Genomic DNA, 17,288 nt, shown 5'->3' on the forward strand with positions numbered 1-17,288 from the left:
CTAGTGAATCATCTGACATCAACTACCAATTGTTGCGGCTTCTCAGCCGTAACAGTCTGAAAGACGGACAGCATCTTGCCAACTTCATTTTCAGCTTCCAGGCTCAGACCTTTACCGAGGGTTTTCTGTGGCCAAGAATTCTCCCCTTCATACAGGAACCTGGGACCACAAAACCATCTATGCTTCATGGTCATGTCTTCGACTTTCAGTCCCCGTGTCGCATCATCAGCTGGGTTCTGTTGACCGGGAACATGGTTCCATTGAACAGGCTTGGTAACTTCTTGGATTCTCGACACCCGATTTGCAACAAACGTCTTATACGTCCTGGATTGTCCATGAATCCACTGTATAACGTCCATACTGTCACTCCAAAATCGGTGCGATTCAACAGGTATATCTAATGCTTTTGCAACTACTTCAGCTAGCTTAACGCCTACTACAGCCGCCATCAGTTCCAATCGTGGCACACTAGTACACTTCAGCGGTGCTACTTTTGCTTTCGCACCAACCAGAGCAACCTGAACTTCATTATCTTTGAGTTCATATCGAACATATGCACATGATCCATACGCCAATGTCGAAGCATCAGTGAACACATGTATTTCTGTAGTTTTTACATCATCAGCTGGTCTCGAACGATAACATCTCGGAATCTGTACTGAATCAATGTTCTCCAACTCAGCCAACCAATTATTGAAACTCTGTTTAATATCATCTGGTAATGCTTGATCCCAAGTAATACCACGTAACCACGTCTCCTGGAACATCATTTTTCCTCGTATAACAACTGGTGCCAAATACTGCAGTGGATCAAAGAGTGTGGCAATACAACTCAACAGACTACGCTTTGTCGGGACTCCACTCCTACCGCAACTAGCCGGAGTTGAGTACGTCAAGTAATCTCCCACTGCAAACCATCGTACACCCAAAGTCTTCATATTTGCATTGTCTTTGTCAACTATCTTCAAGCAATCCTCAATATCTCCAAGAGGTAAGCCATCTAAAACAGCCATAACATTACTACACCATCGTCTTACATCAAATCCTGCAGCAGATAATACAGATGATAACTCGCTTCTTAGAGTGGTCGCATCCACAACATTCTCCACTGATGTAATTAAATCGTCCATATAGGTTTGCTTGTGAATAACTTCAGACACTCTTGGGTTTTCTTCACTGCAGTTTACATGATGTCTAAAAACAAACTGTGCCAGAAATGGCGAAGCCTTGTCCCCAAACATCAATCTAGTTGCTTCATAAGTTTCAACTGGCGAGTGTGTATCATCACGCCATAACAATCGATGGTACCTTCGATCATCTTCAAACATTTGGACCTGAGAAAACATCTCCTTAATATCCCCTACCAATGCCACCGGTTTTGTTCGGAACATAATCAATATTTCTACTATGTTATTCTGTAGATTAGGGCCATTCATCATAACATCATTCAAACTCATATTTCCAGTTTTGGCAGCAGAATCATGTACAATGCGAACTTTTGTTGTTGTCTTATCTTCACGAACGACTGGGAAGTGTGGTAGAAACCAGCTACTATTTTTCTCTAAATCAACATCTGACACTTTCTGCAAATAACCTTTCTCTACGTTCGCCATAAACACATCTCTGTATCGTCGAGCAAGCTCCTCGTCTTTGAAAAACCGTTTTTCCAGCATCATCAGGCGTTTACTAGCATCTTCAAAATTATTCGGTAAATACCTCTTCTCCTCTTTCCAGGGAATTTGGACTTCATATCTATCTCCGACTTTTTTAATGGAGGTTTCCGCAATCTCCAATGCAGCCTTCTCTTCAGATGTGTACTTTAGGTCATCCTGATCTTGGAATCCAATTAGATCCTGATCCCAGATCTTTCTCAAGCAATCATCAGTTCTTATATCGAAGGACCTAACTTCAGTTCTATACGCATGAGTTGTCGTAAAACTCTGGTTTTCACTAAATCCATTTGAAACTTTTCCAATCACTGTCCAGCCCAGTGGGGTTTTCCGGGCCACTGGACCCCCTACATCACCACGACGTTCTTCAATGGCCGCCATCAATTCTGGTTGATCTGCACCTATCAACATGTCTACTTCAGTAGACGGTAGTTTTGGAAATTCAATATCCTTCATATGTCCCCAATCAGCCTGGTGTCGCCTCCAATCAATTGGTTTGATACCCTTACACATAGAGTCCATCACCCATGGTTGAAGCAGTACATCAACCTTCCCATCCAAACTTTTCAGTTTCACACTGACTTTTCGACTTTTCAATTCACTCGCACCAGCCAGAGTATTCATTGTTATATGGCGTTCTGACTCCCGTTCCAACTCCATAGCAATTGCTACATCATCAGATATATAGCATGAGTCAGATCCGTCATCCAGGAAGGCGTTGATGATTATTTCTTGATCTCGAGCGCCAACCAATCTAACCGGCACTATTCTCAAAGCTACTCGCCCCGGAGGACATCTACCTCTTTGATGTGTTGCATGAGGGTTCACCTCCTGAGGGTTCAGCTCTTCATTTGCATTATGTTTAGATTCCTTAGGGTGATGAAGGTGTGTATGGTGTCGCTTATTATCCTGACAACCTTCAATTCTGCATCCAGAGAATCTGGTTTCTCTACACTGACCACTTCTATGTCCTTTATTTAGACATTTAAAACACAGACCATACATTTTTGCACGTTCCCATCGATCACCTACAGCCATTTTCGTCCAGTTATCACATTCCGTCAACTTGTGGTTCTTTCCGCATATGTAACAACCTTGTTTTCTCATAAGACCAGTACTGAAAGACCGTCTTTTTTCTCTGGGAATTCTAGTACTAGACCCTTTTGTTTCTTCAGCTTCAAGTAAATATGCTACCTCTTCTGCCAGCCAATTCGAAAATTCCTGGAGGTCATCCGATTTTCCAGAACTCTTAACATGACGATGAAAGTCCACCAACATTTTTTCTGGTACTTTCTTTTGAACTTGAATATATAAGGCACTGTCAGTTTCGAACTCCACTCCACTCCCTTTCAAGGATAATTTGGTGACCATGTCACATAGTCTATCTGAAAATATTTCCAATGCCTTATTATTCCCTTCTGTAATTGAGCTTGTTTCCATTAATCTATCTAAGTGCTGTCTAATGAGACGTTTTTCACCACCGAATTTCAGCTCCAATTTCTTCAAGGCTGCTTCATATTCTGTTTTTGTGTAACCAAGGTTACCAATGATTTTCAATGCTTTCCCCTTTAAACAGTTTTTTAACATCATCATCTTCGTTTTTGAGGGTAGCTTTGTGTTCCCTACAAAAACATCAAATTGGTTTCGCCAGTCATGGTAGTATTCCTTTTGACCATCGAATGTAGATAATTCTGGTTTTTTCAAACCCTGAAAAACATTACGTCGTGGTTTATCATCTTCTGCTTCCGTTGAAGTATCGGAATGACGTTTCTCGTCGCTTTCTTCATCTGAGGTCGATTCTACTTGTCGATGTGGTCTTCTTGTCTTGTCCTGGCTCTTGTCAATACCTGCCGGCCTTTTTTCTCGCTGTTCTAAAATCTGTTTAAGGTTGAATATAAAGAGGGACAATTCTTCTAAATATTCATCAGATTCTAACACAAATTTGTTGTACTCCACTTCATCGATCTCCAGAATAATTTCAGATGTCTCAGTATCTAATTCTGAGATTGCTTTAAATGCATCAGCTAATTCCCCTAATGCCCATCTGCATTTTTGTAATTCCTTCTCATCTAATTTCTTCTGATCTAACAATTTTTCATCAATTTTGGACTTCACTCTTGTGATTTTTGCTTTGAGTGGTGTCCTTTTTCGTTTTCTAAGTTCAAAATCTCTTCTCTGTTCAGCGTTATGGTCAATTACGAAATTTTGTATCTTTCTGGTCGGTATATTCCAATCTCGATCGTCTTCTTTCGGTAATTAGCAATCCATCAAATTTTCATCAGCACCCTGCTTTATTTTTCTCGAAACTGACTTTTTAAGATTAATACTACAAGCACACAATTTTTCGACAGTATTAATTCGTATTCAAGTCAATTCTGCATCAATAGTTAGATTTTTATCAATTCTTCGTTTCATCAGAAATTAACACGACGTCGACTCACGTGTTTTCGCTTAAACATCAAATTTTGGTCATCTGTAGTCATCCAATCATCAAATCTTTACATCATCCGCCTCCGAGGGACCATATGTTTCATCTCATCAATCGCAGGAATATAATAGAGAGAAATATCCAGTAGAACTTCAAAAACGGAGCCAACTATTAGAGTACGGTTTCAGAATATATTCTCCATAACTGTCTACACTAAAACACGGACCGCCAACGACGGAACATATTGTTTATCTAACTTTTCAACTGTTTCTTTATTATCTGGTAACGTTTTCTCATATTTTATTTTTTCTAATAAACTATTTTTCTTTCATTGAATTCTGTTACAAATTTATTAGAATTTTTATCTATATGTACTTTACGAAATTGATGATTCTCCCAATCTTCTATATTTTCAGGGCTATATTTTATTCGACAATGCTCACAGAAATGATCTTTTATATTATCCTTATCATAGAATAAGAAAGGTCTTTTCGAAATAATTTCAGGTTCAGTTTCAACAGAATTACTATTACTTTCGTTACTATCAACATTAACCGTTGTGTCATTAATTTTACACTTCTCTGAATGTTTTTTTAACATAATTTCTTGAGAATAATTCATTACAATTTGGGCAGTTTAGTTTAGGGGGTTTATAATTTTTATCGTGTTTTTTTCATATGTCGAGCCATATTACTTTTTCTTAGAAGTTCACCACAAATTTCACATGCTATCTTCTCATCCATTTATTTAGGAAAAATTTTATTGAAATTAATTTTTAGTGATGAGCGGTAATTTCTTTATGTTATAAATAATGGTAGAATTAAAAGAATACAGAATATTTGTTGATTCTAGAAAACTTACAAATTACAAATCACATAATTTACTAATACAATTAGATAGAGAATTTAAGAATTGTGTAGATTTGAAATTAGTTTAATGTAAATTTATGTAATTCTTTTCATAATATATCGAATAAAAGTCTTGATCATTTAGCTTTTGAAATTCATGTTAGAAATTTGAATAAATGGTTTCATCTTTATCTAAAACCAGGATTATATAATTTAGAAACATTAGCGCAAGAAATAAATAGAAGAGCTCGTTTAAAAATGGGTGCAGCTGCTAGATTTGAAATTAAATTTATTAAAAGTGATAGTTCGAATAAAGTAAGCATAAAGTTAACTAATGAACAACATAGATTTCTAGTAAGAAAACCTTTAGCTAAACTGTTTGGAATTCTTCCAGATAGAGATTATTCAAGTATCGAAACTTATACAAATTTAATGACTTTTACACACTTTTATATTTATTGCAATTTAATTGATCCTACAAAAACATTTGAAGCAACTAAAGATACAATTTGTAATTCTAGTATATTAAATATTATACCATTAAAAAATGTTAAACAATTTGGAACACAAATAAATTATAATTTAGCTGAATGTGATTTTAAACCTTGTATTCCACATTTCAATAATTTCAAATTAGAAGTAAGAAATCACAATGGATACTTAATTGATTTGAATAACTTTCCTGTAATTTATGAATTAGTTATAAGATGTAAAGAGTAATTTTTTTGATATATAAATGAATATAACTGTTGGACCGAGCATATGTTTTGGATTTAATTTTGAGAAAGAAATGAAATTTAACATTACTGATGTAATAACACATATCAAAAATATTGTATTTTCTAATGAAACAACATTTGAGTATGAAAAAACAATAGATAAAGAAACTTTAAATGTAGAAAAGATTACTTATTTAATTAGAGAATCTTTAAGATTTTATGAATTAGATGAAGATTTTATTATCGATGATATTAAAAAAATAATAATTGAAATATATACAAATGAAACTAGTAATGAAATAAATGTTGAAATAATCATCACTAAGATAACTAAATATTTTGAAGATGGTAATTTTTTTGATTAATAAATGAGTGATAATAAGTGGATAATAACTGGATTATATAATGGAGCCTTACTATCCGTTGGAACTGTTGGTTATTCAATGGTATTAAAAAAAGTATTTAAAATGGGAAGTGTTAATGTTGATAGATTTGATATAAATGATATTTTAAAATTAACATTAGCAGTTACTTTATCTAATTTAACTATTGATTATTTGGAAAAACAAAAATATATTCCTCCTATATAAATGCGTAATTATTTTACTAAATAAATGGCATCTGCAATTATAACTATTATAGGATCGGCAATTGTTAACGCTTTAGCATTTACTGGTGGTGGATATTTATTTAAGCATATTGATAAAAATGGTTCATTATCAGAACAAAAAAGACATAACTTAGCATTAGAAAAATATAATAAAGCTGCAGAAGAATATACAGAAAAAATACAAAACTATATGGATTACATCAATAAAGAATTATATGATCAGAAGATTTCACATAGAGATTTTCAATCAGTCGATGATGCAATGAGTTTATATAACGCGGTAACCAATAAAGAAAAATTACATCTATACAAACCTAAATTATCAGATTATTATACACCAAGTAAAGAACAACAGAAATATGAAATAATTTGGATTTTAGGCGGAACTGTTATTGTTATATTTGTAGCATATAAATTTACTAATTAGTAATTTATTTTGCTAAATAAATGGATGATAAAGTTGATAATATTGATATTATTCCTCATGATATAAATAAAACTAAATTAAATACATATTTAGAAAACCAAATATTAGAATTTGAAAGTGACTTAAAGATAAAAAAGAAAAAATATTTAAAAAGTAAAATTATATATTATCTTATTATCAGTGGTTCAGTTACAATTAGTTCTGTTTATAAAATTTCTAGCAATATTCAGTCCATTAACACCTTTAGCTATATCAATTGGTGTGCTAGGATTAAGTTCAAGTGTTTTAACTGGTATAAGTTCAAAATTAAATATAAAAAGTAATAAAAAAAAAAATTAAAACTAATATAAAAGAAATTAATAAATTGAAGAATACACTAGATTATATAATAAGTTTAAATAGCCATATAACAGTTGAAGAACAAGATAAATTATTAAAAGAATTAATAAATTATTAATTTTTTATTATATAAATGGCAATTAGTTTTCCAAAAGCTTTTCAATATAATAAATCAATTAAATATAATATTCCAGCAATAGATTTTAATAAAGATATTACATATAGAAATAAAGTTTTAGATTCATTAACTAATTTAGAAATTTATATTACTGAAACTAATAATTTTAATGGAAAGATGGGAAATATATTTCATGTATATTTAATTAATTTTAAAAAATTGAAAGATGAAAAACAATGGTTATTAAAATCTAATATGAAGTATTGGCAGAACCAATTAAATTTTGCAGTTTATTGTGCAACAACAGGATGTGGAATAAGTTTGAATGATCATTTGAATAATTCTAAATATAAATTGATTCAAAGTTTATTTAGATTTCATACATACTTTCAAATAAGATTAATATTAAATGAATTAGAGACCCCTTTACCAGGATCTAGGTATTTTAAAGAGTTAGATAATAATATAAATTTATCAAAGTTTTTAAAATGTATCAAAATGTTGCAGCATATTGTACACTTCCCATACCATCTAATACTTTTTATAATATCTATAATAATAACTTAGGTTATGGTAAAATAGAAACTAAAGATTTAGAAACATTAAATTTCAATAAATTACCGAAATTCAATGATAATTTAAAACAAGAAAACAAAAACGGTTGGGTTTATTTTATTTTAGAAAATAGTGAAGGATTTACTAAAGCTGGTATACAAAGAATAAATCAATCAATTAGAACTTATTTGATATGTATTTTAGGTGCGCAAGTTGAAACAAGATCCCCAATAATTGGAAATTTAAATACATCATTTGATACACAGAAACAATTCAAAGTATTATTTGAAGATTCAATTCATAATGACAAAAATAGATCGATTGCAGAAAACATTGTCAGATATCAAAATTATTTAGATAAATCACATATAAGATTAAATTATTGTATAGGCCCTAATCTATTAATTATGTCTAATGATTTAGGATTAAAGATGGGAAACATAATTGGTTACAATAATCTGATAAAACTGCAACAATAAATAATTCATTTGGATTAAATGAAATAAATAAAAAGATTATTACTGCTCCAAAACTAATGGAAGGCGAAAAAAATTAAAAAAAACATATTCAATCAACAGAAACTAAAACTAAGAATATTTAATTAAATAATGATTATAAAATAAAAGATTACAATACTTCACACGGTGATATTCAACATGATATAATTAAAACTGATAATGATAATAAATCCCATGAAAATGCTAAATTAGCTATAACTTGTATAGGAATTGTAATCGGAAATGACAGAAGGTGTAGAAGATATTCCAATGGAAGACATGGGAAATAATAATGATGATAATAATGATGATGATAATAATGTTGTAACTAATAATGATAATGATGATGAAACAGCGTTTAATTCTTATTTAGGAAATAGTGGTTCTAATGCCCCATCAACAGATGAATATGATAGAAGAACTAGATCGAGAATAGATCCTGAAAATGAAAATTCAGATTTAGTAAGACAAAATTTAGAATATAATGAATATATTCATCATTTCCAACCTGTATGATCTGGATATAATATCAATGATAGAGGTGCTAGACTTTTAGTACAAGAATTAAAATTTTTAGATGGTGAACTTTATTATCGTTTGAAAGATGATTATTATATTGATATCTCTTATAAAAAACAAAACAAAATATTAGCAGAATCAACTTTGCTTGAGTTAGACCTATCTAGAATTAAAAGAATAAGAAATAGTAATGAAAGAGAAACTGTTACCAGCACAGAAATTATTAAAAATGAAAGAGTATTTAAACAAAGAATTAACGACTTATTTGAAACAATCAATAATAATTTAGAACCAGAAACAACTTCTGGTAAACTTAAATCAAATAAAGTTCCAATTGAAAAACTTTTACCAAATGGATTACTTGATGCAACAGATCAAGAATTAGAAGATTTATATATATTTTCTGATAAAGCAATAAGAGTATATTAGTATAAGACTTGCATCTGATAAAATTGCGCATGATAAAAGTATAAGAGATTTTAAAATTAGAACTTTGGAAAAAGATAGAACTGATAAAATTAAAGAAATAGAACACCTAAAATTAGATAGAGATAATAAAGTTATTGAAGAAATTGAATTTAAAAAAAGAAATGCATATTTAGGAAAAGACAAAGATTATTTAGAATATAACATAGAATTTCAGAAAGAATAAATTAAATTATTATTAAAATCATTTGATTATAATATTAATAGATTAAAAGTTATTTTTAAAGATTTGTTGATAAAACCAAATTCTGAAATATCATAGAAAGACAGAATAAAATTATTATTTAAATTAGAAGGTATAACAATTCTTTCAATTCTAACAGCTGTAACTATGGTATTCACAACAATAGGTTTAGCTATATCAAATTCATTGAAATCTACTCCTACTCCCAATAAACCAGATAAACCCCCGAATGATAATAATTCTATACAAGATAAAGTTAAGGATGGTTTAAAAATATTAGCAAAATATTTATGGGAACTATCTAAAAAATCTGCTGCAGCTTTACCCGGAGTTATTGCATCAATTGTTGGTTTTATATTGAAATCTGCTTGGAATATTCTTAACTTTGCTGCTGAACATATTATTTTATTTTTAATTACAGTTGTAAGTGCAATTATTTTTGGATTAGTGAATATGATATCAAAAAATATCAAGAAAACATAATAGAAAATAAACATGATTAAAAATAAATAATTAATTTTTTTGTTAAATAAATGAATGGGAGTTATATAAGTCCTTCTGAGAATTCTAGAATATCTAATGCTATTAAAGCAGAAAGATCACATCATATAATTACTCATAATCCTTCTAATATTAATCCTGATGAAACTTTATATGTTAGAATCCCTAGATTAACACAAAATACTTTTTATGTTCCAAATAGTATTTATTAATCAGCTGATATAAAAGTAACCGGTAATAATGATAATTATGTTATTGATAATGTTGGAAGATATTTGATTAAAAATTTAACTACGAAGATTGGTCCAGAAACGGTTTTCTCATTAGATGATTATAATTTATTTATGCTTTATAAAGATTTATGGTTAACAAAAGAAAATAGAAATAATATGATATTTCAAGGGATCCAATCAGAAAACCAAAATAAATTAAGATCAGAAGCTAATAATGCAGTAGTAACTAATGATGTAGATAATTTGATTAAAAAGATTTATGGAAGCAAATAAAATTCCATTAGACTTTGAATTGATGAATAATAATGCACCTTTATATGAATACGCAATTCAAGAAGATGTTATATTCGAAATAACATTTGCTCCTGTAAATGAAATTGTATTATATAGCGTTGTTAAAGATATGGGTTATAAATTATCGAATATATGTTTAGAATATGATACAGTAACTGATGAAAATATTGCTAACTCAATTCAAACTCAATACAATCAAGGATTTTCATTATTATATGATTATATTGATAAATTTAAAACTGTAACTATTAATGCAAATGATGAAATAATTAATGAGAATATTAACTTCCCAAGAAGATCTATTAAAGGTATATTAATATTTTTTACCATTGCAACATATTCTAATGGCGCAATAAATGTTGATAATTATTATAATCCTGAGATAACAAAAGTAGAAATAACTATCGAAGGAATAGCAAATAAAATATTTTGTCAAGGAATGAGAATGATAGATCAATGGCCAGAAATTAGAAAACATTTTATGAATGAAAAAGTAAAATCATCTGAAAATTGTAATAGTAATCAAATTGAATATTATACCAGCAATAAATATGCATTATGGTTAGATTGCAGAACAACTGAAGATAATTTTTTACATGGTTCTGGGAAAAAACTACAGAACACTAAAGATGTAATACAATTATTCATGAAAAAGAAGAAAGGAAGCTTAAATTTCAAAATGCACATTTATATTATATCTGACGCGCAATTAAATATTATGAATTCTCAATTAGAAAGTATTCAATATTAGAAATATTAAGTTAAAATTAACGATATATAAATGGGTGGTAAAAAACTCCTAATACTAAAGAACATTATTTAAGAAATCTATATTACAACCCTGAGAGTTCGGTTGCTTATTCTTCTGTAAAAAATATATGGCGCCAAATAAAACAAGATAAATTTGATAAGATAATCCCACAAAATTTTGTTAAATATAAAGATATAAATGATTTTATGTTAGAGCAACCAACATATACAACGCATAAAAAAATTGTTAGAAAATATAAAACTCGTAAAACTAAGTTATGTAGATCAACAGTGGCAAGGAGATTTAATTGATATGAAAAATGTTAAGAAAGATAATGATGATTATTGGTTGATCTTAAACATAATTGATATTTTTAGTCGTTATGTACGGAGCTTCCCACTTTATAGAAAAGATGCCCAAACATCACATGTTTTAAGAAAATTTCTTTCAGGTGGTAAACTAAAGCCAGAAAAAATTCAATTTGATGATGGAAAAGAATTTGATAATTCATCTGTTTATGAACTCTTAAATGTTCATAATATTAAATATTTTTCAACAAAATCGGTTAAAAAAGCAGCAGTTGTTGAACGATTTAATAGAACATTGAGAACAAGAATATCAAAATATTTCACTATTGGAATGAAACCTATTGATGCTAGAAAACCTGAAATTGTTTGGAATAATTTATATGGGGCATTTCTTGTAGATGATTTTGGTGAACCTAAATTTAAAGTTGGTCAAAATGTTAGAATTTCTAAATATAAAAAGATATTCGATAAAGGATACGATCGAAATTTTACTAGGGAAATATACAAAATAAAAAAGGTAATAACAACAAAACCATATGTCTATAAATTAGAAGATTTAGATGGTGAAGAAGTTGATAGGTATTTTTATGAAGAAGAATTGAGTTTAACTACTGAAAGACTAGAACAAGAATATAAAATTGAAAAAGTATTTAAATAAAAACTGTTAAAAGAAAAAAATATTCTTTAGTAAAATGGGTTGGATGGCCAGATAAATTTAAGTAAGTAATCAAGTAAAATTAAAAATATATAAATGAATAAGGAATCATTTATATTTGAACCTCATAATATGTTAATTTCTGGCGTAACAAATTGTGGAAAAACTTATTTTATATTAAATTTATTAGAAACTATTTATAAAACTATTTTGATAATATAGTATCATTTTGTCCAACGTATGAATTTAATCAAACTTATGATAGAAATATTACTAGAAATAATAAATTCATTATATTAGATCCTAAAACAGTTAAAGAAAATTTAGATAATTGTATTAAAATAGCAATTGATATTTATAAAGGATCAAATACATTATTCATTATAGATGATTGTGCTTATCTACATGATTCAAAAATTAGAGAGAGTGAGTTATGCTATTTAGCTTTCTCTGGGAGACATTTTGGGATAACAACATGGGTTTTAAATCAAAAATATAATTCAATTGTTAAAGATTTTAGGGAGAATATAAGATTTCTAGTTTTATTTTATAACAAAGATAGAAAATCGATGAAAAATGCACTTGAGGAAAATGATATTATTCCACATGATTTACATAATGAATATATGGATAAATTGAAAAATAATAAAAGATCAAAATTACTATTTCGATTACAACACCCATTTAAATATGAATTTATTTAAATTCAACTGGCTTGTTAATCTAGTTGAATTCTAGTTACATTCTAGTTGAATTCTAGTTATTGGTAGTTGGAACAAAATCAACTAGATTTAACAAGAAATAAATAAAAACAACAATATATCAACTAGCTTGATAATCTAGTTGAATTCTAGTTACATTCTAGTTGAATTCTAGTTGCAACAATACAACTAATTTGTTTGTTATATAAATGGGAGGTGAAAAGAAAATAAAATCTAAAAATGGTGATGTTCCACTTGAAAAAACTTTAGATGATTTAGGAATAACAGAAACAAAATTAACTCCAGATGATGGTGCTTTAAATAATGTTACAACACAAATAATAATTATGAATATTATCTTTATTGCAAACATCAATTAGAAATATTAATAGCGTCTGGAAAATGTAAAAATTTTATCGGTAAAAATTTAACTTATAATGAATTAGATACAATGAAATCAGATGAAATTATTAGATTATTTAAGATTTATGAAACCGCGAGAACAGCTAGAATTAATGATGCGATATCAGAAAATGTAGTAAAAGGTTATAGTAAATTATGTAATCATATGCTGCCAATTCAAGATGAAAATAGATTATATGCTGATTTAAAAAATGATTATTTAGTTATGACTGAATTAAATAAATGGATTGGATATTTATCATTTCAATTAGGTGGATTTATGACATTATTATCAACTGGAGTTATAACATTTTCAAATATTGAAAGTAAAAATATTTCTATAATAAATGAACAAGGTGGAAGAAGTGAAGAAAAAACCGAGAAGTCCGAAACAAATTGAATGGTCTCGGCAATTAGGAATTAAATCACAACAATATAAAAAAGCTGTAAAAGAAAAAATAAGTAATAGAAATGGTGAAAATATTGTTATTTCTACTCCATCTAATAAAAGATTATTTGATAAATATCTATATTTTACAGCTGGATTTGTAATTGTATTCATTTTGATTGGGTGTAGTTGGTATAAGAAATCAAATAAAATTCATGATATTAATAATTCCGAAACAACTGAAATTAAAATCGAAAATACTTCTGAAATTCCAAAATTGACAATAAAAAAATGGATTAATATTTTAGAAAAAAGCAAAAAAAATAGTTTTTTTTAAATTGATTGAATATCACCTTGATATTAAACCTAATTAATAGTTAGTTAAGTTGTTTCTTATTTTGAAGCTTTTACTTGAATATTGTATTACAGTCGTTTCTTATTATTAGTTTTTTCTTAAATTGAAAGATGGCAGCACTGGGTGTGATGCTGAAATGAATATTTGAATTTGAATTTGTTAATCAATTACCATGGATAATTTGATTAAAAATTAGATCATAATTAAGTTAAAAATCCATAATTCATTTATCAGTTTTCATTCTTATATTCTTTTCATTCGGAATAATTTGTAATTTCAAATAACGTAAATACCGTTTATATTGACTTTTGAGTGTTTTAGCTAAGTATATAAGGCAATTCATTCCACCACTGGAGTGCCGCCGGGCTTGGCTTGCAGGGGCATTTCGAAAATGCACCTTTGTCCACCCTCCGTGGTTCTCCTTCAGTTTCGACTTTCGATCCTCCTTTCGGGGGTAAGGGGTTGATAGGAAATGCATTAGGCGCCTTTATTGTAATGTGTTTCCTGTCAACCATTGAAGGAGAATTGGTGAGGCGTGGGTCGCAGGGGTGTAATTAGAAATGTTGGGAGATAGGTATCTCGTGGCTCCTCAAGTCAAGTCGGGTGGTTTTGCTAAAACTTACCTTGAAAACTGAATTCCTTTTAATCACGAGAGAGAATGTATCCTGTGTGTTGTATGTACTGCGTGCTTATTATATAACTGCTAGCTATCCAATATAACTACAACGTTTGAATTGCAACACCTGTTTGATCGATCATTATTCAAATGAAGTACTCTCTTATAATAACATGTAACAGATGTTTGGCTGGCATGATTATAGTTGTTCGTAAAACGACTAAGGTCATATTGGATTCTAGATATTCATTATTTTTATTTTTCATTTAATCAACAATTTCTAAATCATGATGACCGTCTTCATTTTTTCCATGATAGATTATTTTAAATCCTTCCAAATCTTTTAATTCCTCTGTACTCAATGAAACCCATTTATCAGGTAAAAATACTTTAAATTCTCGCGATGTACTAACATTACAGTAGCTTAAATTCGCTGATACTTCCTCTTCATATTTAGTTTTTATCTTTTCTAATTTCAATATTTTATGTTCGATTTCTTTTGTAACATCAACTAACTTTTTTATTTCAAATTGTTTTTTTGCTGGTTTTATTCTGTTATTTATTGTTGCTAAGAATGCTTTTCTATCTCCCATTTATTAGGAAAAAAAATTACTTGTGGTGATGAGTGGTGTCTCGACCTCTCGACCTCTGATCTGAAAGCACCATTTTCCTAATACTTATCCTACTAGCTAAAGCCACCAGGGGCGGATCCATACCCAAATTTAAGCGGTAGCAATCATTCAATTGCCATGGGCACCTTCCCGAATTTCTCGAACGACGAGGAAGAGAGCACCGAAGTTGCGAAGCCATCCCGGGTTGTTTGGGGTTCTCCCGCAAGAAATTGCTTGTTAAAATTTGAAGCACTATCATCCCATTTGAGGCATCAACCAATCACACTGAGATTCGTGGAAAGTCACCACCAATGTTTTTTTTAAATGTTTGCCGCCAAATATCAAGAAAGCATTATAGATATAAGGTCATTAAGCTATACGTATTAATCTACTCATCCCTGCTGAGATGTTAGAGACAGTTGTCTGAAGAGAAAACTTCACTAACCTGCGATGAAGAAACTGATGCCTATAAAGATGTTTTTTATGTATCGACTGATGAAACTCATTGAAAGTATAGATTACAAAATACACAAGGAAAATCAAATTTACATGATCAAAAGAAACTGCAATGCCGGTACAGTGCCAGTTCCAAGACACGACATCACCCACTGTAACTGGTATTCTATCGGGAAAATTATGAACTATGGATGGCATTTCTATTTACCAATCGAGATTGCACGATCGTTTTCCGAGTTATGTTTCCTGGGAAACGAGGCATCGGTAATCGACTTGGCCGTACACGATTTTCTGCATTATTTGCCACTTGTAGACAAAGAAGTGCTCGAACAAGCTCAAAATGGTGTATTTGACGCCGATGAAGTGACCGAGGTCATAACGAGCTATCATCTGAAGACATTCCCAATGGTTAAAAACATGAATCGTCTTATCCCAGAGCTCGCGAGAAAAAAAGTCTTGCATGAGCCCAGTTAATTTTGTGAAGGGTTACTGGGTAGAAAAGTGATGTGACTGTCGGTTTGACATGATGATGGATTCGGAAGAAATGTACAGTTAGCTAGCCCAAACGAGGAAGAAATCGCTAAATTTCTGAAAAGATTAATTGAAGGCTTAAACTTAGACATCTTGGAAAAATTCACGTGATTCTGTAGCGGGTCAGGTGTAATGGGTCTCAATGTTGATGGAACGTATTTCAAGATAAGCGTACGGTTCATGATCTGACCGGAGCTAGTCGTGCGAGTATTGGAACATCTGCGCGAGTATGATAACTTAGATATTGGGTCGGAGTTCACGGCAATACTTACATCTAACCATGGACGTATAAACTAGATTTATACGTCTAGTTTATACATCCATTATCTAACGTATGTATTGTATTGGTAATGGATTTTGCATAATGCAATTGATTTATTTGAGGTCTTAAGTACAGTCTCATAGGTATTTTCGAACGTTTATAGCGTAAAGGACTCACTCGACATGCAAGAGTAGAAGATACTCTTACCTGAATTACACGCATTCATGAAACAAAACTGGAGAAGGCTCTTCTCACCCAGTGTAAAAGCCATTTTCTTGTAGCCGTCTAAATAGATCGAACCAAAAGTAAAAGCTCTCTTTCCGTGGAATACCCCACGCATCTCCATCCTCTGGTTTGCAGTGCTACTGCCCCTCAGATAACTGTGAATATCGATCGTTGTGATCGCTTCTGAGAAATATTTACATTTGCTTCAGTATTGTATTCTCTGTTCCACCACCTGCCCTTTATCTAGATGGGCAACAACCTTTGGACTCTACTGCCCCTAAGAAATACCCAGAGATGATACGGGGATCGTTGTTCGTTGTCCAAACATCTTGAGAATCCATCACAAAAACCAAACAGTTTAACTTGTCATATCCGTCGAGATGCCAAATTGCGTTAGGCCCAGGAATTTCATACAAACGCCGCTGGAGTCGATTTACTGTCTTTGCGTCACTCCTTCTGGGCCTGATATGCCGAGCAGTAGTCGCAGCACATTCTGTGGAATTCTCATGCCATGTTCGATACACTTCAAAAACGTCCATCGATATCCATGCAGATGGCCCGATTTATCTAACTGATGTGTTATAAACAGAGCTATGTCA

At 30.5% G+C, this 17,288-nt stretch overlaps 2 protein-coding genes across 2 annotated transcripts in view; both read right to left on the reverse strand.

Moving 5' to 3' along the window:
• Positions 1-17,288, reverse strand: part of LOC141899626 (conopressin/neurophysin-like) — a 65,989-nt gene that overhangs the window by 23,186 nt on the left and 25,515 nt on the right. The window lies entirely within an intron of this gene.
• Positions 9-17,017, reverse strand: LOC141900829 (uncharacterized). Its single transcript, XM_074787877.1, has 3 exons — positions 16,978-17,017; positions 16,672-16,872; positions 9-3,916 (listed from the first exon to the last, which is right to left on the reverse strand). The coding sequence occupies exons 1-3, from the start codon at positions 17,015-17,017 to the stop codon at positions 9-11; spliced, it is 4,149 nt and encodes a 1,382-aa protein (XP_074643978.1).

This window comes from Tubulanus polymorphus, chromosome 2, assembly GCF_964204645.1.
Source record: "Tubulanus polymorphus chromosome 2, tnTubPoly1.2, whole genome shotgun sequence".
Taxonomy (NCBI): Eukaryota; Metazoa; Nemertea; class Palaeonemertea; order Tubulaniformes; family Tubulanidae; genus Tubulanus; species Tubulanus polymorphus.

What these genes read in the sequence shown, in the direction of transcription:
- LOC141900829 (XM_074787877.1), bottom strand. Translation starts at nt 17,017, where the DNA reads ATGTTTGGACAACGAACAACGATCCCCGTATCATCTCTGG. An exon ending in GATCCCCGTATCATCTCTGG is followed by an intron (nt 16,873 to 16,977) that starts GTATTTCTTAGG and finishes AATATTTCTCAG; the next exon opens with AAGCGATCACAACGATCGAT. An exon ending in CATGAATGCGTGTAATTCAG is followed by an intron (nt 3,917 to 16,671) that starts GTAAGAGTATCT and finishes AATTACCGAAAG; the next exon opens with AAGACGATCGAGATTGGAAT.